Source organism: Bos taurus, chromosome 24 (assembly GCF_002263795.3).
Source record: "Bos taurus isolate L1 Dominette 01449 registration number 42190680 breed Hereford chromosome 24, ARS-UCD2.0, whole genome shotgun sequence".
NCBI lineage: Eukaryota > Metazoa > Chordata > Mammalia > Artiodactyla > Bovidae > Bos > Bos taurus.
In genome coordinates, this window is record NC_037351.1 from 60,483,651 (window position 1) to 60,511,406 (window position 27,756).

General features: G+C 45.5%; 1 protein-coding gene across 4 annotated transcripts in view; it reads right to left on the minus strand.

Moving 5' to 3' along the window:
• Positions 1-8,958: 8,958 nt before the first annotated feature.
• The window catches only part of PIGN (phosphatidylinositol glycan anchor biosynthesis class N), a 108,873-nt gene continuing 90,075 nt past the window's right edge, over positions 8,959-27,756 (minus strand). For 3 of the 4 annotated variants that reach the window (XM_010818847.4, XM_005224182.5, XM_059880824.1), the window contains one exon: positions 10,567-10,876. In XM_010818847.4, coding sequence (XP_010817149.1) covers positions 10,753-10,876 — 124 coding nt within the window. In that variant the 3' untranslated portion in view covers positions 10,567-10,752. Of the gene's footprint in view, positions 10,877-27,756 lie in introns of all 4 variants that reach the window. The other variant, NM_001192606.1, reaches the window with a different exon arrangement.

Genomic DNA, 27,756 nt, shown 5'->3' on the forward strand with positions numbered 1-27,756 from the left:
ATGGGATTTTCCAGGCAATAGAGAAAGCAGCAGGTATTTTTTCCCTGCAGCAAGTATTACATTCCAGTTTCATCACTTAATCTGTGCCCTCCTGCAGCCAGGCTGTTGCTGGCACTGTGACGGGGTGGGGCGGACACATAGCCGGTGCCTGGCGGTCAGCCCTTAACCGTCAGCGCGAGACCGTCTGAGTGTGACTGTTAGCACTCGGCAGTTAGTGTGTGTCCGTTAGCACGTGACTTAGCCGGCGTCTGTTAGCAGGTGGCTGTTAGTGCGTGACCGTGAGCCCGTGACCGTTAGCTCGAGGCTGCTCCCAATGGCGCTCTGGCATGACTGGCATCACAGGGGTGCCGCCGTGGCGGTCACCTTAGGTCACAGTCCCCAGGACCTGCCCTGTCGGGGTGGCCAGAGGAGCCTGCGGGCCGCCTGGGCCCCAGGCACCTTTGTCTAACAGTGAAGACGGCCGGTAGGGTGCGGGGGCCTGGCTCAGGGGCAGTGCCGGCCGAGGTCTGCTGCCGCGACGGGTCCCGGAATGTGAGAGGGCCCAGGGGCCTGCAGGAGAGCTCCCGGGAGCGTGACTGCCCGCATAGGGACCCTCCTCTCGGCCGGGCCAGATCTCAGAGGGCGAACGTCAAGCTCGGGACCTTGAACAAGCAAAAGGAGGGGTGATGAAGCCGCTTTTCTTACTATGGGGTCTAAGTGTTAAAAGCAGCACAGAGGCTTGGAGACACAATTTAATGCCTCCCTTTCCCTTTCTTGTCAGAACAGAGAATAACACTTGTTTTGATGGAGGTTTATACGAACATGACCATGGCCTGACCTACGTGGACACCTGCAAGAACAAAGAATCCCACACCAAGAAGTTTGTGACAACTAACCACACCACTCCCTCACCTTCCCAGTGCAAGGGCTTTGCTGAAAGCTTTCAAGGAGTTGGGTTTTGTTTTTTTTTTTAAGCATGTCTCCTTGCCTGGCCCGGAAACAAACCTTTCTTTGCTCCAAACTCACACATTTCTGTACTTGGGCCTCACTGTGCATCAGGCACAGAGACTGTGTGCAGTAATGGTCCCACATTCTTCATCCACAGAGAGATTCCACTGGATGGCTGACACATTCGCTTCCAACTCCTTCCCCTTGCCCTTAATGATGACAACCCTGTGATGATAAGAATGTCCAACAGCTGGAAGGTGTTGCAGCCTTTATCTAGGGGGCCTCCTGGGGGTCTCTCCTTGTCAGTGTGACAGCAGAGACCCAGTATAGCAGAGGGAGTCCACTGACGGCATTGTCCTGAGCTGTTATCCTTCTAAGGTTTCAGCAACTCTGGAAGAATAAATCAAACCATCTTGGGACAGACTCAGGCCATTCAGACCATCTGCTCTGCAAAGAAATAGAAGAAACTGAGAAGCTTTACAAATATTTTAGTTGAAGGAAATGCCATTATTTAGATAGTAGTAGCTGGCAAAAAATAAAGCTTCCAGAATTTTCTGCTTAAAATTTTTAGAAACAATTTTCTCCTCTTTCTTTTCCTTATTGTGATTCTAGTGATTCAAACTGAATAGCCTTGTGCAAAAGGATAACAATTCTGAACAAAGTGCCATTTTGAAAATGATCTACATGTAGATTAAAAGTTGCTGGAATTTCCTAGGTAAGAGACGTCCCTTTTAAAGCAACTCCCTGGTTCTGTTTTCCCAGCTCCTTAGAATACGAAGCTAACAAGGTCAAGGTTTGGGGTTTGCTGTCCAAGTAAGTAAGTTACCATCAGAGGGAGAAAGGAACAACGTCCTCACTGGCGGCAACAGTATCCTGATTCCCAAAAAGCAGATCCGTGTGCTTGCCTCCAGTTCAGTAGACAAGTTCCACCATGTCTCCACGTGAAAAGCGGCACGACCTTGGAGCGTCCCAGCATCCCGCAGACAGGGACAAGGCCCTCACGAGTCACATGGAGGCTGCAACCATGCTGAGAGCCACTTCCAGGAGCCTCACTGTCCTTGTTTCTCTCCCTGGAGTTCTCTGGCGCAGGAACACAATTCCTGGCTGAGATAGGAAGGCAGCAGGAAGAAGCATTGCTGGGAGGAGAAAATCTGCTCCATTTTTCTGACAGCTTTATGCTACTTTTCCTTTTTTCTGCCCCTTTTGGGTAAACTGATGCACATAACCCTTTGGATCTCAGCTACTCTCTTCTATTTTTCTCCTACCCCCACTAGCTGTTCTGTCCACCTACAAAGCCTAAGGAAAACATGATTGCAAATCCTGCCTGCAGTGTGGCTCAGCTGGTAAAGAATCTGCCTGCAATGCAGGAGACCCCAGTTCGATCCCTGGGTTGGGAAGATCCCCTGGAAGAGGGCATGTCAACCCACTCCAGTATTCTTGTCTGGAGAACTCCACGGACAGAGTCACCTGGCGGGCTACAGTCCATGGGGTCACAGAGGGTCGGACACAAGTGAGTGACTAAGCACAGCACAGCACATAGGATCTCTAACCATTTCAAGTTCCTTAATCCAATCTCCTAGCAACCCCATGGACCGTAGTCCACCAGGCTTCTCTATCCATGGGATTCTCCAGACAAGAATACTGGAGTGGTTGCCATTTCTTTCTCCAGGGGATCTTCCCAACCCAGGGATCGAACCTGGGTCTCTTGCATTGCAGGCAGATCTTTACCAACTGAGCTACAAAGGAAGCCCCCTAGCTGACATATAGAGGCTCAAGCAAAGTTCTTTAAAGGGAGAGAGAGAGAGAAAGGGAAGGGAGGACGATGGGGTAGATGAATGAATGAAAGAGAAATTCATTTTGTTTCTTGATCTTTGTTGTTGTTCGGCTACTAAGTCGTGACTGACTGACTCTGTGACCCCATGGACAGCAGCACACCGGGCTCCCCTGTCCTTTACTATCTCCCAGAGTTTGCTCAAACTTATGTCTGTTGAGTCGGTGATGCCATCCCACCATCTCATCCTCTGCCACCCCCTTCTCCCTTTGCCTTCAATCTTTCCAGCATCAGGGACTTTCCCAGAATCAGCTCTTCACATGAGGTGGTCCAAGTACTGGAGTGTCAGCAATCGTCTTTCTTGAAAGACGTCACGTTTGCTCTGTTGGCAGCCGATAGAACTGATGGAATTGGCCAAGTTGAATTTGATGAGGCAGGAAATGGGGAGTTTAGTAGAGCTGACTGTAGCACTTCAGGGTATATTCAGGAGCAGGGCTGTAACTTCGAACTGCCAGTCAGAAAACGGGAGGGGAGAGGCGACCAGGTGGGAATAGAGAACAGCGCAGGTCCTCCTGATAGGTCTGTTATTAAAGGCCGTCGAGGAACAGACAGCAGTCGCGAGCATCTGCAGTGCGTGTTGAAGCACTCTCTGCCCTGGGCCAAACCCACCAAACCTGATCCAGGCCCCGCCAGCTTCCTGATGCCGGCGCCTCCCGGAGGAACCAGTCCATCAGACAGACGAAGGAAGCAGAGCACCTCATGCCACACTAGGGCAGAGACCCAGGGGACAGCTCAAGGGCCCACCTCTCCATGTTCCTCCCTCTCAGACCTCCACGGCCTCAGAAGCAGTAAAAGCAGCAGCTCCATCCAGCCTGCAGACTCACATGGGATAAGACCTCGTGAACTGGAACGTCATCACACGAGACTCACGGCTTCACAAGGGGCTCGCCACTGGAAGGCATCCCTCTCAGGTGCAGAGAGTGTGCTCACGGTGGGCCGCCGGGCCCTGGCTCATGCTGAGTCTGGACCAAAGGCTGAGCGGACTCGCGTGCGAGGATCCCGTGGAAAATGCCCTCACCTCGATGAGGTCACGGACGCCACAGGGTTAGGGCAGGTGAGGCCGTGGTTTAAAGGACAACCAGATGCAGGACTTTCTGGCTTTAACTGAATCCAGACATATAAGTACCAAAACTGAAAAAGCCTCAGGATCTCTTGACTACTTCCAGAAAAATACGGCAGGAATGTCCTAGGAAAGCCATCAGCAATCTTGACGTAATTTTACTGTTCACACTTCAGGCTGAACTATGGGGCTCATACTCATGACCTGGTGAGCAGTATGGCTTAGCCAAGCAAGTGCTAGAGCAAGTGCTCCATCTGAAAAGTGGCTGATGAGTCTGTAAAAGTCACCTCCCCAAGTGTGTTAGCTTCCTTGGGCTTCCATAACACATCACAAATGGGGGACAACAGTGGAAATTTATTCTCTCATAGTTCTGGAGGCCAGAAGCCCCTGGTCACCTTGTTCTCTCCTTCCTGCCTCTTCCAGCTTGCAGTGGCTCCGAATATCCCTTGGGCTAGGGCAAATCACCTCGATCTCTGCCTCGGTCTTCACAAGGACTTCTCCTCCTTCTATCTTCCCCTTTTCTCTCTATCTCCTTTTTTGGTATCTGTTCATTTATTTATGGCTGCGCTGGGTCTTCATTGCTGCACCCAGGCTTTCTCTAGTTGCAGCAGTTGGGGGCTACTCTGCATCGCAGTGTGTGCGCCTCTCAGCATGGGGGCTTCTCATGGAGCGTGGGCTTCTCACCGCAGGGGCTTCTCATGGAGCGTGGGCTCTAGGAGGTGGGTTTCAGTAGCCATGACTCATGGGCTCAGCGGTTGTGGCACACGGGCCTGGGAGGCGGGTTTCAGCAGCCATGACTCATGGGCTCAGTGGTGTGGCACACGGGCCTAGGGGGCGGGTTTCAGCAGCCGTGACTCACGGGCTCAGCGGTGTGGCACACGGGCCTGGGAGGCGGGTTTCAGCAGCCGTGACTCACGGGCTCAGCGGTGTGGCACACGGGCCTAGTTGCCCCACTGCATGTGGAATCTTCCCGGACCAAGGACTGAACGCACGTCCCCTGCACTGGCAGGTGGGCTCGTAACCACTGGAGCACCAGGGAAGCCCTCCTTTTCTGTCTTTTCTAGGGCCTCTTCCCACTGGATTTACGGCCCACCTCGGTAATTCAGAATGATATCATCTCAGGAGTCTTGACTTTACTACTCCCTCCACGACCCTTTTAAACGTCACAATTCACAGGTCCCAGGGGTTATGATGTGGACCTCTCTTTAGTGGGATCCACAATTCAATCCATTACACTAAGCGTCTTCTGGTCTTCCAGGACTTGACAAAACTCCAAGTGCTTGAAAATATTCCCTTCCTTCCAATATTTCCTTCCTTCCTTTAATGCTGATTAAAAAGAAGAGGGAGGAAGACAGCTGACACGTGCCTGAAAGATGAACGGTAAGAATCTGGGTACACGTGTGCTCCATGCCCGGTGCACACGTGTGGGCAACTTCAAGGGCTTCCCAGGTGGCTCAGTGGTAAAGAATCCGCCTGTAATGCAGGCGACGCAGGAGACAGTGGTTCGATCCCTGGGTTGGGAAGATCCCCTGGAGGAGGGCACAGCAACCCACTCCAGTATTCTTGCCTGGAGAATCCCAGGGACAGAGGAGCCTGGCGGGCTACAGTCCATGGGGTCACAAAGAATCAGACATGACTGAAGCAACTCAGCACACATACAGGCAACTTCAAAAGCATGTTTGCCTAATTATAGTGGATTAGACAAACACAGCTGAAAAAGTCTACCTTTTATGCCACCTGCTTAGGTACAGTAACTGTGTTTACAGAAGCAAAAAAATCTACAAATGCTCTTATGCAGATTTCAGGATAGAATGTTTGAGGGGAGACTACTCATTAAAAATTTTTTTTTAAAGGCCTCATGCTAATTGTGGGATCCTGGGTAAGTTATTTATAACCATCCTGTGCTTTGGTTTTCCCATCTGTAAAATAGTAAAATAATACCTCCTTCACAGGGTTATTATGAATATCAAAAAGGTAGTATTTGTAAAGCATTTAAAACAATGCCTGGCACACTGTAAGGGCTGTATAAGTCTTATCACAATATTTTAAAAAGCTGTAATTAGAAACCACACTAAGCATTGAAGAGACACTTACAAATACATGCATATCAATTAAAGTTCTTGGGGTGTGAAAGTAAAAGATGCAGATAAAAATTTTAAGGAAATGAATGGCTTATGGAATAATTAGGAAGAGTTAAAAAATGGCTGGAACCAAGGGAAGCTGAGCAGCAGAGGAGACTGCCTAAAGGGACTGCAAGGACACTGCTGGGCCGTTCTGACCCGTTGACCCCAGTTTGGAAGGGATAAACAAACAAGTATATACAACTGAGCGCGCGCGCGCGCACACACACACACACACACACACACACACACACACACAGATAAACAGCACGTAAGTGGAACTTTGGACTTGTCATTATCCACAGTGTTCTCAGAAATACCAGTAAAATCAATCCCTCTTTTTATTGCATAAAGATGTGGTGGAAAGTTACTCATTGGAAGGTTACTGGACGGTCTCACTTAGCCATCAATGACTCCTGAAATTTGAATCTTAGTGTCTCTTTGTTCTAGCTTGAAAATCTTGCCCAGAGCTCAGATTGGCCTGGCTTGGGTCAAATGTGTACCCCTAGTCAACTGTGGTGAGGGAAGTCATTAAAAACCATGTCACCTGCTAGAGACACGTGGTTAGCAATGGAGGCAGTTACTGCAGAAGAAAGAGAATGCCACGGAGATGGCCCAGCTGAGCGCCACGCGCTCACACCGCATATTGGATTTAAGAACTGATGGGAATTATAATCAAACCTAGAATAAAAAGTTTTTAAAAAGAACTGATGGAAACTAATTCATAAAGAAAAGCACATTCACGAAGAAAAACACTGTGTTCTAACATAACTAAGGGAGGGGAGAGGAGTGACCTGGGAAGAGAGAAATAAGTAAAATAAAAAGCCAGGGAATGCACAAAAATTTAACTAGTAATCACCTTCTCTAGTGGCAAGTCACAAGAAAAGGTGTCAGTACTTGTCATGAATTTATTTTTCTGGTAGAGGACCTAATCTCGGATGCATAAAGACTTGGTTCAATTTCTAGTTGACTGGATGTCCATCCCTTACTACTGAAGGTTACCAGTCCAACATGACTCATGCAGAGGCAGGGGAAATTGCCAGTACTTTTTAAAGTTTTCCCACAATAAAAGTAAAAATGAAAATGTTTTTTCGAGCTCTCAGAAAAAACAAAGATTCAATTAAGTATATGACACTATTTTTTGAAACAGTGTGATAAATTGAGGTTTTTAAAACATAAAGGTATGTAGGGACATTTCTGAAGTATGTGTACTAGGCTGAAGGGGAACTCGGAGGTTGGGTGCGCAGTCAAGCAAGTGGAAATTTGGGGCATACTCCTATCTTTTCTCTTCACAATGCATTCATCAGGTTAAATTCCCCAGTTTGGACCCATAGCAACTGTGAAATGTATGCTTTAGGCTGGTAAGTTTGAGGTAGTTTGCTATGCAGCAGTAGATAACTAATATCTTCATTTTTATTTGTCTGACCTTTTATCTGTAGATCAAATCCATGGGCTTCTTGCCCTTGGTACGGCCAGCATTTGACTTATTTCCAAATATATTTGATCAGGGAACGTTTTTTTATTATGACATCTATTTGGATCCTCAGAAACTCATGCTCCAAGGGATATACTTTGAGAAATGCTGCTGTGTGGCAAGTACTCCAATGCTCAGGGTGGTGACTTGACAATTAACGACCTGTATTAGTGTCTCTAAGGAAATTAATAAGTGATACGTTAGTTCTGAAACATTTTTATAGAATGAGTATTAAGAGCAGAAATCCTGCCCACCTTTTTTAACAAACCATGCTGATGCAGAAATGGGAACACACTGCAAGATATTAACATTACCATAGTGTTGAAAGCACCCACCCTAACAATCCCATTCTGCAACACTCTACAGATGGAGAGAATGTCGATATAAAAAGAACTCTGAAAGGCTGAGAGGTTACCGAGCCATCTCCAGTCCCCTAAAGTGGCTCTCAGAACTGCTTCAAGGGGACCCTCTCCGAACGACTGAGCCGGGTTGGCTCCCCCTCCTCTGGGGGTGGTCAGCCCTCCTACCAAAGGGCATCCAATGCGTGTCTGGAGCTCACCTGGTTCTCCCCAGGAGAGCACCAGGAGCCCGCAGCTCGGTGCCATCTCGAGACAAGCTCCCTTCAGCTCGGCCCGCTCCATCGGAAATGACGTCTTTGATGGCCCTGTGGTGGATCAGAGGCGGAGGGGCACACGTGTCCCCGGCCACCACAGAAGTGGAGGTGGGGTGCGGGTGGGGGAGATGCACGTCCTCACGTCTGGGCTGGAGAAACTCAGGGCCAGTTTGTCATGAGAAACAGTGAGTGGTGGGTGGATTTTCTAGGTGTGTAGTTCAGCTCTATCATGGTTCAATCATCTGAGGGGATTATTGTGAGAATATGCCTGGTTGGGAAGGTCCCCTGGAGGAGGGCATGGCAACGAACCCCAGTGTTCTTGCCTGGAGAATCCCATGGACAGAGGAGCATGGGCAGGCCATGGGGTTGCAGAGTCAGACACGACTGAGTGACTAACACTTTCAAACTACCACTTATTTCCCTAAAAAATAAAAAAAAGCACTTTGTGTTCTGAATATAGCACATTAAATAAAATGGTACAGAGAATTAAAGCATTAGTAACTTACAGACAGGCTGCAGGCAGTTTCCTAAATCCTTAGAGTTTCCTCCAAGATTTATTCATGCTCCACGAGACAGTGGTTTTTGGTCACTGTTGTTGCTCAATATTTTCCCAACCTGATATCCCCGCCTTAATTCTTACAGCATTCCTAATTTAAACACATGTTAATCAGCAAATGCCTTAAGTCCTGACTTGAAAATCTGGTATTCATAGTTTGGATGAAAAAGTAATTAAATATCTTAAACAGAAACACAATTTACTAAATTAAAAGCCCAGGGCGGAGTAGAAAGACGAGTCCTCATCTTCTCCTGCCAGAGCACCAAAATCACAACCAGCTGTTGAGCAGCCATTGGCAGGAAAACACTGAGCCCACCCAAAAAAGATACCCCACGTCCAGGGACAGAGAGGAAGCCACAGCGAAACAGCAGGAGAAATACATTTCACTTACACTTTATTTTTCTGTTATTCAATATAAAAATACGCATTTCAAAATACTTCAAGATATTGTGATAACCCGTGCAAAAGAAAAGGCCCAGCGTGCAAACTCTGTCCCCAGGTGGGTCCGAGCGGTCCCGTCTGGGTACTGCAAGGCCGGCCCGCAGCTGCAGGGGCGACCCCTGTTGTGTAAATTCACACTGACTTGAAATAATATTAAAGAGACATGCTTCAAAAATCAAAATAAAAATAAAGTACAGAGCACCTTTTATCCTGTTGCAATAAAATATTCAGTAATTCCTCTGTGTGAAACTCTGGAAAAAGATGAAAGGCAAAACTAAATATAAAAGGAAAAATAGCAATGTGTTTATAAAGTCAGTTTTCTCTGACTTGTGAAAAGACTGATCAAACGCCCTTTGAGGCGCTGTGGAGGTTCACGGGCTCCCCATCTGCCAACACGGTTCCAGCCACAGCGGCTTCCTCACCGTCCACCTCGATTCTGTACCACAGACTGACACGATATCTCATACTGACATCAGCACATCTTTTTTTTTTTTTTGTACTACTGTATGCTTTTGCTGTTATACCATGAAATACTATCACAATACTATTTATACTTCGTCATAAATAGGCATTAAGAAAGCAGTTTGCCAAGCTGATTTTTGAATCTCCTAAATTATATTTCTTCACTCACCTGCCAATTTGAAAAATCTACTAATCTGTAGAGGGCTTTTCCTCATCATTAATGTGAATTAGTGATGCTATAACTTAATTTAAAATCAATTATTTTTTTTTTAATGGGACTCAGACCAAGAAAGCCTAGCATCAGCCAGACTCTCCTGGCACATCATGGGCAAACACCCAACTCCACAGTGATATGTAAAGGTCACTTCAAGAAAAATCCAAGTAAAAATTACTCTCAAGATGTTTTGTCCATTACAGTTAGTTTATGAATAGAAATTAAAATTTAATAAGAAGGCTTTGGGCCTGTGGCACAACCTGAAAGAAAAGCAGCTTCAACATGGATTCTTATGACAGTGGCAGCAAGTTTAACCACTGATTACAGACTCTGCCAGGGGCTTTTCCCTGGAGGTACAGAGGTTAAGGCTCCATGCTTCCAGTGCGTGGACGGCACAGGTTCAACCCCTGGTTGGGGGAGACCCCGCGTGCCGTGCAGTGCACCCCGAAAATAAATTAATCAAAGATTTCTGTTGGAACAATGCATGATAAAAGCTACAGAAATTAAAGTTATTAAGTCTTACAATTAAAAAACACCTGCAAACATTTTTCTCCACATCCTGATTGTTTTTCTAGTGCTGTTGAGTCGTTAGAACTACTTGCAAAACCAGTGCTGAGAGCTGATGGATATTTATGGGGCCGCCTGGTGATTTCCTTCAAGTTCAGCCACTGCACTGATTCCGGATGTGATCAGCACTGCCCCCTCAGGAGCATGTTACACAGGAAGCTGTACAGTGGGGGCTGGAGATTGCTATGGCTGCTCTGAAACATCAGTGAGAAGAGTTTCCAAGCAGAGGGAAAAATGAAAATGGAGAATGCCTTACAAGGCTTTTCCACAGGTGTAGCCACCATTTCACGCACGCCAAACCTCAAGAAAATGGAAGCTCTTTTATTCCAGATAACCTGTAAATTCAGAATTCCACATGTAATTTCCTTATACATGCAGAATGTGTTACACGTTGCTTTCCATCTTCTTAATGAATCCTTGACAAGACTTTAGTTGAAAAGGAGAACGAGAAACAGCCCCTGGATGCTGAAAGATGGCTTTGGCAACTTTATATGACGTGGCTTTTGGGTCTGCCACACAGACTGAGTTTCCTTGTCGTGAGCATCTGAGCTAGGCAGTTGAGAAACACCATAAAGATGGTCATGGACATGACAATCACGTAGTGGCTGATGCTGCAGGAGAAAAAGAAACATGTTACAGGCGGACAGAACACTCAAGAGGAAGAGCATAAGACTCCGCTAACATTTCTAAACGTACAGGTGATCCTTGAACAACTCAGGGATTAGGGGTGCCAAGCTTCTGAGCAGTTGAAAATCGATCTACAACTTTATAGTTGGCCCTGAGCATCCTAGGTTCCTAAGTATCTGTGGTTTGGTCTCTTTGCCCTCAGCCAACCACAGATCATTAGTACTGCAGCATTTACTATCTAAAAAAAAATCCACATATAAGCGGACCCATGCAGTTCAAATCCATGTTGTTCAAAGGCCAACTGCATATACAAAATACATAAATTACAAAGGATATGAATGCTTTTTAAATAGAATCAAAATGTTAAAAAGAATGAATTTGTTGCAGAAGTAGTAGTGAAAGTAAGTAACATTTTGAGACAGCTCCGACAACTATAACCTGACGTGAAGCTGGTATTAGCAGTGCCCGTGTCTCTGTCACCATCAGAAACTGAGTTTAAACATCTAGCTTCTACAAAATAAATGTAACTTTCCCCTTATAATTCTCATATCCTCTGAATCACAGCCACAGACTCCCCAAGATGTCCCCAGATTCAGTAATATGGTATTTTGGAGCACGGCATTCCATACTTTGACAAAAATACAGGCCACAGAGAAAGAAAGAAAGATGTTACTCAAACTCAAAGTCAGTGAAGTGAAAGTTTTAGTCAAAGAGTCTAAACAAAACAAAAAGGACACATCTCTCTGCTAATCTGAGTCAAACCACTGCGTGCCAGACTTCTGGAAAAAGAACACTGTTAGAATTACTCAATCCCAGCTCCCATCTATCAGCAATAGTAAATGTTCAGTTTTTCTTTTTAAGCACCATACTACATTGTCCACGGCTTGATCATCAATTTGCAAACATGGAAAGAAATTGAGGACATAGATCTGACAAACGTGCAATAGAGCAGAGGTCTCCCACAGTGAATGCCAAGCTGAGCTTCGGATGACACTGGCAAGTTACTTATGTACTAGGCCTATCAGAGTTACACTGAAGGATCTAACTTCATAGTAAACTTATATCCGGCTTCCCTGGTGGCTCAGCTGGTAAAGAATCCACCTGCAATGCGGGAAACCTGGGTTCAATCCCTGGGTTGGACCAGGGTTGGACCATAAAGAAAAACTGAGCACCGAAGAATTGATGCTTTGAACTGTGGTGTTGGAGAAGACTCTTGAGAGTCCCTTGGACTGCAAGGAGATCCAACCAGTCCATCCTAAAGGAAATCAGTCCTGATTGTTCATTGGAAGGACTGATGCTGAAGCTGAAACTCCAATACTTTGGCCACCTGATGCGAAGAACTGACTCACTGGAAAGATTGAGGGCAGGAGGAGAAGGGGACGACAGAGGATGAGATGGTTGGATGGCATCACTGACTAGATGGACATGAGTTTGAGCAGGCTCCGGGAGTTGGTGATGGACAGGAAGGCCTGGCGTGCTACGGTCCATGGGGTCGCAAAGAGTTGGACACGACTGAGCGACTGAACTGAACTGAGAGTTACACCCTTCAACAAGCTGCTTCGCAAGGATGGCCCCCAGGGCAGGCCCCAGGGAACTTGTCTTAAGAATATCTGGGAAAGTGACTGCTGGGTGAATGTAAAATAGGGCAATCACCTAGAGGGATGTGGAGACTAATAAGGAAAAGGGAAAAGAGGCTGGCAGTCCACCCTCCCACTCCCCCAATAACTCTGGTCCAGCGGGTGGGCAGCCCCCCAAATGCCAAGTTGCTGGCTCTATACCAACTGAGGCAAAGCTTCAGGGTGCTCACCCATAATGGGTAAGGCCCTCAGGCCAGAAAAGAAGAGCCTCTACTCTAAGCAGATTTATTTTATTTATTTTTGGTATTATAAGCTTTTAAGTAAGAGTCTCCAATTATGAAGATTTATAGTTTGATAATATTTTCTTTGGAATGGCACTGGTTAGGGCATTCTTATTTAGAATCTTTCTCTAGATTAACTGGTTAATCTTATAAAGTAAATTTGAAATAGAAAAAAAGAACTGGCTAATTAAAAAATAAGAATGAGAACTAGTTATGTCAGAAATCTGGTTCTGGACTAGGGTAGGCTTCTGACCTAAAAAGAAAACAATGCAATTGGATCTTTAATTGCTAGACAAATACTAGCATTAAGGCAAGATTTTTGAAATGTTTGTTTTCATTGTAAAAATAATGGAACAGAATATTGGACGTGGACTTCTCTCCTGCTTAAATTTATGTGTGTGTGTGTTTGCATATATGTGTTTTGGTATATTTTTAACATGGAATGGATATGATATAGATCTTATCTACCACTTAATTATGCAGATTTCACAAAGCCATTTTCCAACTTTAGTAGCCACAGTGGACATAAATCACCATAATTATCTATTTAAAAAAGAAAATGATGACATTTCTCATTCTACAGAGCCCTCCTGGGAACAAAATGATCGAGATATTCATTTTAACAGAATACTCTTAAAAACCTTATGCCAAAATAGACAATATTATGTTACTAAAATTATGTGAGTTATGCTGAAATTTTATCACACAGAAGTTGGTAACTGGTTGACTGATCTTAGTTTACGTGTCTTCCAAAGGGGAGCAATTCAAGCTCATCACAGCACAGAGGTGCCCAGAAAACATGGTATTAGAACACTAGAAACTTTCAAACGAACAAAAAAAAATCAGAAAACTTTCCTTTTCCGGGAGATGGAGTAGGTGTATTTTCCCCTATTCCTCCTGCCAAGTGCAGCTAAAACCTCTGGATGCTGTGTATAAAAGAAACCTAAGGAGATTGAACAGTGGAAAGACGACAGATGGGTCAGGAACCTTGGGACCCAGGGAATGACACGGTGGTTGAATTTGCTGGATTTTCTTCTTGCTGGCAGAAACTGGCCAACCAGAAAAGCCAATGTTCATAGACTAAGAACCCCAAACAACCCAACGTGGTAACAAAAGCCTACTCTGTCTAGTCACGGATGGATAAGGAAAGGGGCGGCCCCCAAAGATGGAAAACTTTCAGACACTAGCTGCTCCATTTAAGCCAGACAGCACAGAAAAAGGCAGCTCTGCTTCCGCCTGCTCTGCAAAGGCCGAGTGGGAGCACACAGGTCTACAATCACGCTGCTGGGATGGGGCAGGAGTCAGTCCTAACTCTCATCGTTTTCTTCCAGCACATCCAGTCCGTTAACAGATTCCACTCGCCTCTCTTTTGGGATACTTTGTCAATCTAGCCTCTTGCCACCGTTCTGAATCGCTGCCCTAGTTCAAGGGCATCATCTCTAGCTGAGCCTCTTAAGTAATCGACCTCTTCCCTTTCTTGGCCCCTCAATGGGTTCTCCATCCTGTGGCCAGAGTGTTGCGTTAAAGTGTAAAGCGTATCAAATGCATCCCTGCAGAGTCTAACACTTTGCCTCACTTAGAATAAATTCCTAATTCCTTACAGTGACCTCAGTCTAAACCGTAAGTGATATCACCTGTCTTTCTGAACTCTCTCCCTACCATCTTTCTCCTTGTATCCTTCTCATCATAACAGCGTTCAAATTTTCAAAACTATTTGATGACATCGGGAAACGTGACTTTCATAGAAAGTCAACTTAAAAAAAAAACCCAACCCTGAATACATTTGCATATAAATTAAATCTAAAACGATATATATCAATCTGTTGGACTCTGGGGCTGAATTACAGTTGACTTCTTATTTTTTCTATGTGCTTTCAGTATTTTCTACAATGAGCTTATGATACATTTCTTTTTATGAGACGACTACAAATTATGGTAGGCTTAGACACAGCACTCCTAGGCTGAGCTCATAATTTCCACAGATACCTCCTCTATCCCATTTCTGTTCCTCACAGGACATTTCAAAATCTGCAATGGATACTGAGATCAAAATCCTCAACCCAATAAGCTGGATGTAACGGTCATAACTTGTTCATGTTATGTAAGAAGGCTCACTCCCCAACCCAGGGACTGGAGTTTGGAGTCAGCGGTGAGAGGAGGGAGAGAGGGAGTGTAAAGTGCCCAGGTTACAGCCTCAAGGACCAAATCCAGGCAGCCCAGACTGACCCTGGTTCCCTGGGGAGGCCGTGTTCCATGGGGAGAGCAGGCAAGGAGGTCAGGAGGCAGGCGGACGAGAGGAATGCCATGAGGTTATACGAGAGTACACTCCAGAAGTGTGTACAGGGTGTGGCCCGTCCACACGGTGGAACACCGCTCAGCGGTGAAAGGGAACAAAATACTGACACGCTGCAACACAGGGGAATGCCAGAAACGTCACACTGACTCAAAGAAGCCCGACATAAAAGACTACATGTCATCCGACTCCATTTCTCGAAATGCCCAGAGCAGGCGAACCTGTGGAGACAGAGAGCAGCCTGGCGGTTTCCTGGGGCTCGGCATGGGAACTGGAGAGACCAGAATCAGGCATGGGGGAGTTTTCTGGGTGACGGAAAGATGAAAAAACTTGATGGTAGTGATGGTTGCACAAATCCATCTATCTGCTGAAAGTCACTGAAGTAATTTAAATCGTTTAAAACTTTAAAATGGATGGAATTTATGATATATAAATTATACCTCCATAAAGCCATAAAAACAAAAAGATTATATTACAGCAGATGATTTTTTTTCCATTAAATTCTGCTATCACTTTTAGGCCTTTTATCACTTCTAATATTTTTTAAAAACTTTAAAATATTAAATGACTTGATCTCTGAACAAAGTAAGTTTTGTAAAACCAGAAGGCAGGTGACTCCGCCTCAATCTGAGTGACAATCTATCTCTAAAGGGTTTTCCACACATCACCTATCTCCTCGACCTGAAATGGCCTGAAATCACGGATTCTTGGCTCGTTTAAGCTAACACAGTCGGCAGGGAACAGGTGTGAAGCTCGTTGTCTCATAGTCTCCATGCGACTGAGTCCAAGGAATTCAGTTTGTGATAGCTTCCATCAAGTCTGGGAGCCACCACAGCGTAGCAGACTTAAAGGAGCATCAAATTTCTATCTGAAATGAGTTCAGCTGTTCCCATTCTCTCCTCTTGACTGTTCTGTCATTTAAATCAGCAGTTCTAACCCCTGAAGAAGGAAATGGCAGCCCACTCCAGTATTCTTGCCTGGAGAATCCCATGGACGGAGGAGCCTGGTAGGCTACACTCCACGGGGTCGCAAAGAATCGGACACAACTGGGCGACTTCACTTTCACTTTTTCTCAAGGTGTGCATCATATGAGACGGTGGAGGGGCAAGGTGTAAGGGTACAGAATCACCAGGCAGGTCTGTTCAACCCACACAATGGGTGATGAAAGGTTGATGATTCTTCTCAATTAGGATAATGGGCAATCGAAGCTGGTCCTATCTGTCAGATGTACTGGGAAGACACAGGTGGAGAATCATTCATTTTAATAAAGCTTAATGTTCACTGTCAAGAGTAAAGAGATTTTATGGTGCTTATTAATTACATTTAGGAGGACATTAAAATATCACTGAACTTAATGATAAGTTTTCATACAAGGAGAAACGACACTGTAGCTGTCATTTATATTGTGGTGACGTGTAACAAGAGCGCTTGGAGGAGAGAGTCCAGATGAATCCTGCTGTCAAACTAAAGTGCCGACTGATGGGGATGATGATGCGCCTCGTACAAGTGCGTTTAGAACATACATTTAAATATGCTTTTATAGTTATGAAAGCTCCCTCAATAGCACTTTTTCTCTAGTTCAAAAAAATACTACTTCTCTCAGAATGCAAAATAAAGGCAATACTCTGTAAAGTTTATGGCCTGCCATAAGTGAAGAAACAGTGTAAAATATTAAATCAAGAAAATACGAAATTATAGCTCGGTTGGCCCCACTCAGTTTCACAGCCTGGGTAGGATATTTTTCATATGGCTGTTAAAAAAAAAAAAAAACACCCAATGCCAGAAGGTTCTCCAGAAAACCACTGAATTTACACTCATTGTTTCAGTTGGTCCTACTGACTGGAGTGTATTCCTTTAAGAGTCTCAATTTAATTCTGCTAAGATCTACTCCAAAGATGCACTTCAAACATATTGAACTACACTTATAAACAGATATCCTGCCTCATGCCCTAGCGGTTCGGTCTTTATTTTTAAAGAAGCCATTACTAACCTGGAACTAACGGCTGAAGAATCTCTCCAGCCCATTTTGAAAGCCTGCTGCAGTGCCCAAACGATACTACAGACACTGCAGATACACAGGCTGTATTCGTGTACCGCATTCGAGTCCTCCTCAAATTCTGGGACAGACTCTCACCATTTATACATGTAAAGAGCAATAAAGTAGAGAGGACAGAGGGACAACATTCCATCCCTGAGAATAACAGGCAGGGAGTGGCTGGACTTATTAGCTGTGTCACTGATACAAAGGGCTTTAGAAGTAAGATTTGTCACCAAGGCGAAGCACCACAGGAGCACAGTTGAAATGACCCAAGCTCCCACTAGGGAAGCTCCGCCAGTGAGTTTAACAACATCTGCAACGTGACCAGGAGCAGCTGGGCTTTTCGAATGTACATTCACAGAGGAATAATTAGAAAGCTGAAACTAAGACCAACGTTCTCACAAATAAAATGCAGGGAAAGTAGCATAATGAAGTCTTGATATATGAACCTTGTTATGTGGTGCTTAACTTTGAAGTCTTAAAGTGTATTTTCCCCCACTATCCAAGTCCTTTCCTGCCAATCAGTTAGATGTATATGAAGACACATGAACCGCTTCCGCCCCTTAGACCTATATCACGTGGTTCCCTGCGGCTCTATATACCATTACTGCCATACAGGATGTGAAAGGAAGATTTTAGAGTCCTAACTCACCAACAGAAGCAGCAGCAGCAACAAAAACCTCACTGTGCAGCATCAACTGGGCAATTCTGTTTAGGAAGCCCAATTCTACTAACTCAGAGTTCATTTTGTTTCTCCATCCCAACCTCTTCCATCTCCCCACCCCTCATTGTCTTCCTTTCTTAAGTGGGAATCTTTTGTACAATACAATAATAGACAAAGAAGACAAGCAGAGCAGAGCGAGGAGGAATGACCGGCAGAGGATTCAGGGAATTTACGTAGGTTAGTTCAGTGCCCTCAGTCTGATGAATAGAACTGAGCTCTGAAATCGTCTCTCAGAGCAAGCATCCCATTTAACCTAGGGGAGTTAGACCGGTGAGGATGAAGCGCTGAGACTGAGATAAACTGAGGTTTAGCAGGCTTAGTACCTGGCCGTGCCTTTAGCCTCTTCCATGCACTCTGGGTTTTTAATGTTGTATAGATGAGGATGTAATGATTACACGGGAACAAATGGCATGAGCCAGGACTGCGCCAGGTAAACCGGGGTTACTGTATGTGCAGGGCAGCTGCCTTTAGAAAATACTGTTACTACAAAATATTTCTACAGCATAGTTTTTACCCTATGTAGCATCAATTAACTATGTATTATTTTCCTATTTATCATAAGTGAAGTATAGGGCTGGCACATGGAGTTAACATCCTTTTCTCATGGTTAGTGCTGCAGTGAGGGGCTGTTGGTGCATCACAGGCTAGGAGTGCTAAGGCCCCGTTCTGTTTCCCTTGGTTTGAATGATGCTCACTGTGTGTTTTATGCCTCTGCAGTCTCTTTTTTGCTATTATTTTGTGCTCTGATGAACACTTTATTCCCATGATGGTTGTGTAAAGGAATACAAGGAATAGGCCCAGAGGTACCACACACATGCCAAGAAGAACATCACGCTAGATATTAAATTTGAGTTTTGTAATGGCTCAAAGCCTGTTTTAAAACCAAGCAAGCATAGGTAACAAAAATAAAGATAGATTAAACTAGACTACATCAAAATTTAAAACTTCTGTGCAAAGGACATAATCAACAAAGTCAAAAAGCAACTTACAGAATGGCAGAAAATACCTGCAAGTCATCTTATCTGATAAGAGGTTAAAGTCTAACATACATAAAGAACTCCGCCACTCAACAACAAAAATAATTCTATTTAAAAATGGGCAAAGGACTTGACCAGACATTTCCTTAAGAAAGACACACAAATAGCCAACAAGCACATGAAAACTGCTCAACATCAGTAATAATGGGGAAAAGCAAATCAAAACAATAAGATGCACTTCACATCCGTCAGGGTGGCTACTATCAAAAAAAGAGAAGAAGAGGTGGCGAATCTTCTGCACTATCGATAGCAATAAACTGGTACAACTGCTACGAAAATCACGCCAGCAGCTTCTCAAAACAGTGAAAATATAACCACCGTATGATCTGGCGGTCTCATTTCTGGGCATGTATCTCAAGGAACTGAAAACAGAGACTTGAATGGATAAAATGAACACCCACCTTGCAGCAGCCTGTGCACAGCGGCCAAAGGTGGCACAACCTAGGTGCCCACAGATGGAGGAATGGACAGCATGTGATATACACATTCAATGGAATATTATTCAGCCTTCAAAAGGAAGGGAATTCTGATCTGTGCCCCAACATGGATGAAGCTTGAGGACATTATGCTAAGTGAAATGAGCCAGTTACGGAAGGACAAATATTGTGTGATTTCACTTACATGAGGTACCTAGAGTAGCCAAATTCAGAGAGATAGATAGTAGATAGTGGATTCCAGGGGCTGAGGGGAAGGGAAAATGGGGAGATATTGGTACAGAGTTTCAGTTATGCAAGATGAGAAAGTTCTGGAGATCAGCTGTACAACAATGTGAAATCACTTAATAAAACTGAACTGTACACTATAAGCCCCAGCAAGACAGTAGGCGCTGCAGCGGCTGTGAAGAGATGCCCCACGTCCAAGGGAGGAGGAGAAGGCGTGGCAAGACAGAAGCAGGGGGTGAAACTGTGTTTAGAATCAAACCCCATTCCCACCAGAGACGCTCAGAGGGCTCAAACAAACCCTGTGTGCACCAGGACCCAGGGACCCACAGAGACTGAGCCAGAGCTGTGTGCGAGCGTCTCCTGCGGAGGTCCGGGTTGGCAGTGGACTCCCGCAGGGGCAGGGGCTCTGGGTGCAGCAGACCTGGGCCTGGCACAAGCCCTCTTGGAGGAGGTCATCATTAACCCATCATAGAGCTGCCAGAACTTGCACAGGAGTGGGAAATAGACTCTTGGAGGGCACAACAGAACCTTGTGCACCAGGACCCAGGACAAAGGAGCAGTGACCCCACACGGGACTGACCCAGACTTGCCGAGGAGTGTCCAGGAGTCTCTGGCGGAGGCGTGGGTCGGTGGTGGCCTGCTGCAGGGCTGGGGGCACTGAGTGTAGCGGTGCCTGCATGGGACCTTTAGAAGGAGGTCGCTATTATCTTCACTACCTCCACCTTAGTTTGGCCCCAGTCAAATAACAGGGAGGGAACACAGCCCCACCCTTCAACAGAAAATAGGACTAAAGATTTACTGAGCATGGCCCCACCCATCAGAGCAAGACCCAGTTTCCCCCTCAGTCAGTCTCTCTCATCAGGACTTTTCCATGAGCCTCTTATCCTTCTCCATCAGAGTGCAGACAGACTGAAAACCACAATCACAGAAAACCAGCCAATCTGATCTCATGCACCACAGCCCTGTCTAACTCAGTGAATCTATGAGCCATGCCATGTGGGGCCACCCAAGACGGATGGGTCATGGTGGAGAGTTCTGACAAAACGTGGTCCACTGGAGGAGGGAATGGCAAACCACTTCACTATTCTTGCCTTGAGAACCCGATGAACAGGATGAAAAGGCAAAAAGATAGGACTCTGAAGATGAACTCCTCAGGTCAGTAGGTGTCCAATATGCTACTGGAGATCAGTGGAGAAATAACTCCAGAAAGAATGAACGGATGGAGCCAAAGCAAAAACAACACCCAGTTGTGGATGTGACTGGTGATGGAAGCAGGGTCCAATGCTGTAAAGAGCAATACTGCATAGGAACCTGGAATGTCAGGTCCATGAATCAAGGCAAATTGGAAGCGGTCAAACAGGAGATGGCTAGAGGGAACACAGACATTTTAGGACTCAGTGAACTAAGATGGACTGGAATGGGTGAATTTAATTCAGATGACCATTATATCTACTACTGTTGGGCAGGAATCCCTTAGAAGAAATGGAGTAGCCATCATGGTCAACAAAAGTCCGAAATGCAGTACTTGGATGCAATCTCAAAAACGACAGAATGATCTCTGTTCGTTTCCAAGGCAAACCATTCAATATCATAGTAATCCAAGTCTATGCCCCAACCAGTAACGCTGAAGAAGCTGAAGTTGAACGGTTCTATGAAGACCTACAAGACCTTATAGAACTAACACCCAAAAAAGATGTCCTCTTCATTATAGGGGATTGGAATGCAAAAGTAGGAAGTCAAGAAATACCTGGAGTAACAGGCAAATTTGGCCTCGGAGTACAGAATGAAGCAGAGCAAAGGCTAACAGAGTTTTGCCAAGAGAACACACTGGTCATAGCAAACACCTTCTTCCAACAACACAAGAGAAGACTCTACACATGGACATCACCAGATGGTCAACACCGAAATCAAATTGATTATATTCTTTGCAGCCAAAGATGGAGAGGCTTTATACAGTCAGCAAAAACAAGACCAGGAGCTGACTGTGGCTCAGATTATGAACTCCTTATTTGCCAAATTCAGACTTAAATTGAAGAAAGTAGGGAAAACCACTAGACCATTCAGATATGACCTAAATCAAATCCCTTACAATTATACAATGGAAGTGAGATTCAAGGGACTAGATCTAATAGACAGAGTGCATGAGGAACTATGGTTGGAGGTCCATGACACTGTACAGGAGGCAGGGATCAAGACCATTCCCAAGAAAAGGAAATGCAAGGCAAAATGGTTGCCTGAGGAGGTCTTACAAATAGCTGTGAATAGAAGAGAAGCAAAAGGCAAAGGAGAAAAGGAAAGATATACCCATTTGAATGCAGAGTCCCAAAGAATAGCAAGGAGAGATAAGAAAGCGTTCCTCTGTGATCAATGCAAATAGAGGAAAACAATAGAATGGGAAAGAATACAGATCTCTTCAAGAAAATTAGAGATATCAAGGGAATATTTCATGCAAAGATGAGCACAATAAAGGACAGAAATGGTAGGGACCTAACAGAAGCAGAAGACATTAAGAAGATGTGGCAAGAATACACAGAAAAACTGTACAAAAAAGATCTTCATGACCCAGATAATCACGATGGTGTGATCACTCACCTAGAGCCAAATATCCTGGAATGCAAAGTCAAGTGGGTCTTAGGAGGCATTACTACAAACAAAGCTAGTGGAGGTGATAAGAGTTCCAGCTGAACTATTTCAAATCCTAAAAGATGACTTTGAAAGTGCTGCACTCAATATGCCAGCAAATTTGGAAAACTCAGCAGTGGCCACAGGACTGGAAAAGGTCACGTTTCATCCCAATTCCAAAGAAAGGCAATGCCAAAGAATGCTCAAACTGCCGCACAATTGCACTCATCTCACACGCTAGCAAAGTAATGCTCAAAATTCTCCAGGTTAGGCTTTATGTCAACTGTGAACTTCCAGACGTTCAAGCTGGTTTTAGAAAAGGCAGAGGAACCAGAGGTCAAATTGCCAACATCCTTTGGATCATTGAAAAAGCAAGAGAGTTCCAGAAAAACATTTACTTCTGCTTTATTGACTATGCGAAAGCCTTTGACTGTGCAGATCACAACAAACTGTGGAAAATTCTTCAACAGATGGGAATACCAGACCATCTGACCTGCCTCATGAGAAATCTGTATGCAGGTCAGGAAGCAACAGTTACAACTGGACATAGAACAACAGACTGGCTCCATATCGGGAAGGAAGTACATCAAGGCTGTATATTGTCAGCCTTCCTATTTAACTTATATGCAGAGTACCTCATGAGAAACGCTGGGCTGGATGAAGCACAAAGTGGAATCGAGATTGCCAGGAGAAATATCAATAACCTCAGATATGTGGAAGGCAATGGCAACCCACTCCAGTATTCTTGCCTAGAGAATCCTATGGACAGAGGAACATGGTGGGCTGCTGTCCATAGGGTCGCATAGAGTCAGACATGACTAAAGCGACTCAGCTTGCATGCCTGCATGCACTGGAGAAGGAAATGGCAACCCACTCCAGTATTCTTGCCTGGAGAATCCCAGGGACGGCGGGGCCTGGTGGGCTGCCATCTATGGAGTCCCACAGAGTCGGACACGACTGAAGTGACTTAGCAGCAGCAGCAGATATGCAGATGACACCACCCTTATGGCAGAAAGGGAAGAAGAACTAAAGAGCCTCCTGATGAAAGTGAAAGAGGAGAGTGAAAAAGTTGGCTTAAAGCTCAACATTCAGAAAACGAAGATCATGGCATCCGGTCCCATCACTTCATGGCAAATAGATGGGGAAACAGTGGAAACAGTGACAGACTATCTTTCTGGGCTCCAAAATCACTGCAGATGGTGATTGCAGCCATGAAATTAAAAGATGATTGCTCCTTGGAAAAAAAGTTATGACTAACCTAGATAGCATATTAAAAAGCAGAAACATTACTTGCCAACAAAGGTCCATCTAGTCAAAGCTATGGTTTTTCCAGTAGTCATGTATGGATGTGAGAGTTGGACCATAAAGAAAGCTGAGCGCTGAAGAATTGATGCTTTTGAACTGTGATGTTGGAGAAGATTCTAGAGAGTCTCTTGGACTGCAAGGAGATCCAACCAGTCCATCCTAAAGGAAATCAGTCCTGAATATTCACTGGAAGGACTGATGCTCAAGTTGAAACTCCAATACTTTGGCCACCTGATGTGAAAAATTGACTCATTGGAAAAGACCCTGATGCTGGGAAAGATTGAGGGCAGGAGGAGAAGGGTACGACAGAGGATGAGATGGTTGGGTAGCATCACCGACTCAATGGACATGAGTTTGAGTAAATTCCAGGAGTTGGTGATGGACAGGGAGGCCTGGAGTGCTGCAGCCCATGGGAATGCAAAGAGTCGGACACGACTGAGCAACTGAACTGAGCTGAACTGTACACTTTAAAATGATTAAGGTGGGATTTTTATGTTATACATATATTACTATAATTTTTTTCTAGGCAAATTTTATAATTATCAAGGGAAAGGATAGTAGAAGCTGACAGTGCATTTTTGCAAAGTACTCTGACATGGTGAGGGGCCCTGCAGCATCACGGCAGCCTGGGAAGACTGACCTTAGAGGGAGCTGGAAAAAACTGTGCCTGGGAGCACAGAAGAACTTCAGAGGGTCAAAGTGAATTGAAGCCTGAACGTTAGGGGCATGACACCAGGAAGCCCCGGGGACAGTGCTGTCATCACCCCGGTGGTGCGGGTGTGGTCAGTGCCTCGTCTCCAGACACACATCCGCCTCACTGTTCACTCCATGGAATGCACTTGCATGAAAGAGGCAGTCAAGATTCCTAACGCTTAGGCAATGATTCACTTGTGTAAGCAACATCTACAATGTTACAGCTCCAGCAGAAGCAAAGTACAAGGCCCCTCACTTATTTGCCAACAGAATGTACACTGTAGTTTTGTATTCAAAGTTCTCCAAATTAAGGTTCTCAAAAGCTATTTGCTAGAAATTTCTTTATCCAAAACCAATGGTTTCTGAAATTCTAATCATCACACTCCAGATATGAGGGCATCGGGCTTTTTACCTCTCTGCTTTGCCCACATCCATTCTATCTTCCCCAGCCTCTAAGTTCCCAGCTGAAATTACACTCTTCACTCGGGGTTCAGCCCATATGCCAACCTTGCACAACGTGTTCTCGGTCACCGAGGCTGGAAGCGAAGCGGCCTCTGCTCTGTACTCACCAAGCCCTTAACCACACGCTGCCTCGTATCACAGTGATTTTGTCTTACAACCTGACAGCAGGGGCCAGATGCTTCCAGGGCTGGAATATCCGTTATAAGTTACACATTAGAATCTCACACTCAGTGCCTGAATTCGCTACAGAACACTCTGATGCAGTCATCTGTCTCTAGAGGTGGGGCATCACCAAGTCTGGAGGAGGCAATGCCATTTGTCTTGGGTCCTTGATAACATCTGGGAATGCTTTATGGATGGTGAGAGTGCTCACTACATAATTTCTTCTCAAGAAATGATCTGTATATTAAATGTATACACATACAAAAAAATGGAACCTCGGTATGCCATGTTATTGCTAAAGTGTTTCAGAGCTGGTTTCCTCCTCTGTAAGACAGAAATAATTATACTTTCCTCATATCATTGCCATGAAAGTAATGAAATAACATGTACAACTCCAAATGCACTGTGTACAGTAAGTGACATTTAAATACTCAGTGGTAAGAATCCGCCTGCCAGTGCAGGAGACCTGGGCTCGACCCCTGGGTCAGGAAGATCCCCTGGAGAAGCGAACGGCAACCCACTCCAATATTCTTGCCTGGAGAATCCCATGGAAAGAGGAGCCTGGAGGGCTACAGCCCATGGGGGTTGCAAAGAGTCAGACATTACTGAGCTACTAATATACACACTATATCAATTTAATACATTTCTCAATAATCAGTAATCTTTCACTTTCCTCATTTGCTACTTAATTTAATCTGGCTTTCCCCTAGGTTTGGGTATAAGTTTTTTTCTATGGCAAAACAATGCAATCCTCTAAATGGTTTCTGGGAAGTTTCAGGGACCCTAGAAGGGTGATTGCATCAAATTCCTTAAACCAGTTGTACTGAACATTTCTAAAGAAAGATACTCCAGAATTTTCCAGAGAAAAATGGTGACTATCTTTAAATAAGCAACATAAAAGTCTGGGAAAGAGAGAAAGTAGCTTTGGGACAAAGAATACAGGACTTCCAGAGTGGATTAAGGGCTGAGGCTGATGCCAGGAGATGGAAAACAAGATGCTCAAAAGGGGCTTCTTTTCCTTCCCCTCTCTCTTTCCCTCCCTCCCTTCTTTCCTGCCTCCTCCACAGCCCTCACCTTTTCTTCCTTCCTTTTTTTTTTTTTTTGATGAAACAGTATATTATGAGAGAGGAAGAAAAGAAGGTAATTTGCGGGGTGTGTGTTGAGGGGAACATTCTGCCAATTAAGTCTTAGATGAAAGACTGCGGGTGACAGAAAGGAGACGGGAACAACAGCATTGAAAGGAACGGGGTCCACGAGGCACTGCCAGGAGACGGGTGTGAGCATGAGGCTGGGACGCCTGTAACTGGACAGACAGGCCAGGAGTCCTTGCTCAGTAAGTACTCGTTGAATGAAAGCAGGGAAGACTAAGTCAGTCGGTAAAGGGGGAAAAGGTCCTGAATTCTGGGATCCAATGCTGAAAAGAAATCTCAAGTGGAATACTGAGTAGAAGGTAACCAAGGTCGGCAAAGGTGGCGAAGCTCAGGAGACTTGCTGTTCGGGGCCTTGCTTAGGGGTATCTTGCTTCATCACAATGTTCCTGAATTTGCTCTTGACTCTGTAGCCCCAGCAGAAGTCCTTCTAGAGCATACGCAAAGCCTCAGAATTTCAGGGTCACCGCGATACTGTGGCGTGTCTTTAACTCTTTCAACTCCCCTAGAAAGAGAGCCTTCTCTATGTAGAAGGTTTTCCTCTCAAACAGGGATGTGAGCCCCACTATCTGCTGCCTCTTTTGACATAAACAAGAAGCCACTGTGCCAGCCATTTGGTTGGCGGTGTGTGCCCGGGTATGTGGCACCTGTTGGCACCCTGTCTGCCCCGCGACAGCCTCTCCTAGCAGAAAGCCACCTCCTGCCTCACTCCCTGTGTCGCAGCGTTTTCTCTTCGAGGAAATGACTCTGCTCTGTACCTTTAACAAAGGCTCCTGGCCCCAAACAGTTCTTTTCTGGCTGAAGACGCCCTAACTCTTGGCTCACTCCCTTCTAATCAGTATCTCTTTCTCCTGTAGATCCTAAATTTATATTATTCAAAAGTTTGCAACAATCACAAATATAGGATTAGACACAAAGCCACTTTTCCGAGTAGGTTATCAGAATTACAAAACAAGGACTTGGGGCAATTCTCTCCAGGGAGACGCAGTGAAGGACAGTGGGGATACACAGCCGTGAGACCCAAGAGCTGCTGCCTGACCTGTTCAGCTCTTCCCAGCCTCCGTGATGCGAGCGAGTCGCAGGCTTTCAGGGCCACAAGGTCCTCGGGGTAAAATGAGGCAATGAGCATATCTTGCTGTGGAAAACAATGTCTATGTCACAGTGCCAAGACAAAGATCACATGAACTAACAGACCTGAGGATCCTGTAAACACGGTGGTGATACCAGCACTGGCAGAGCTGTGACGGGGGAGCCTGTGCCCAGCGTCCTGGGCCTCCCACCCAAGTGTGAGCCTCCGTCTCGCTCTGCCTTTTCCAGAGCACAGACGGACCTCTGCCCTCTGAGCTAGCTGCCTGTCTGTCTCTAAGCCCACAGCTCAAATACCCAATGGCTGGTGTGATTCTGCTGCAACACGCAGCCTGGTTCTGACTTGTGCGGACGGGTCACTACCCTGCTCCGGAAACGAGCTTGTTCTATTTGGGCCCGCATGCTGGGCTCCAACTTAGACAGAGGCTTCCCTGGGGTCTCAGGTGGTAAAGAACCCGCCTGCAATTCCGGAGACTTGGGTTCAATCCCTGGGTCGGGATGATCCCCTGGAGAAGGAGTGGCTACCCACACCAGCATTCCTCCCTGGGAAATCCCATGGAGAGAGAGCCTGGTGCTTAGAGTCCATGGGGTCTCAGAGAATCAGACGTGACTGAGAGGCTAACACTTGTACTTTCAATCAGATCTAGGGAGGTTCATGCCTTCCAACCGGGATATCATCCCTCACACCTGCTCATGAGTATCCAGGGAGGTTCATGCCTTCCAACCGGGATATCATCCCTCACACCTGCTCACGAGTATCCAGGGAGGTTCATG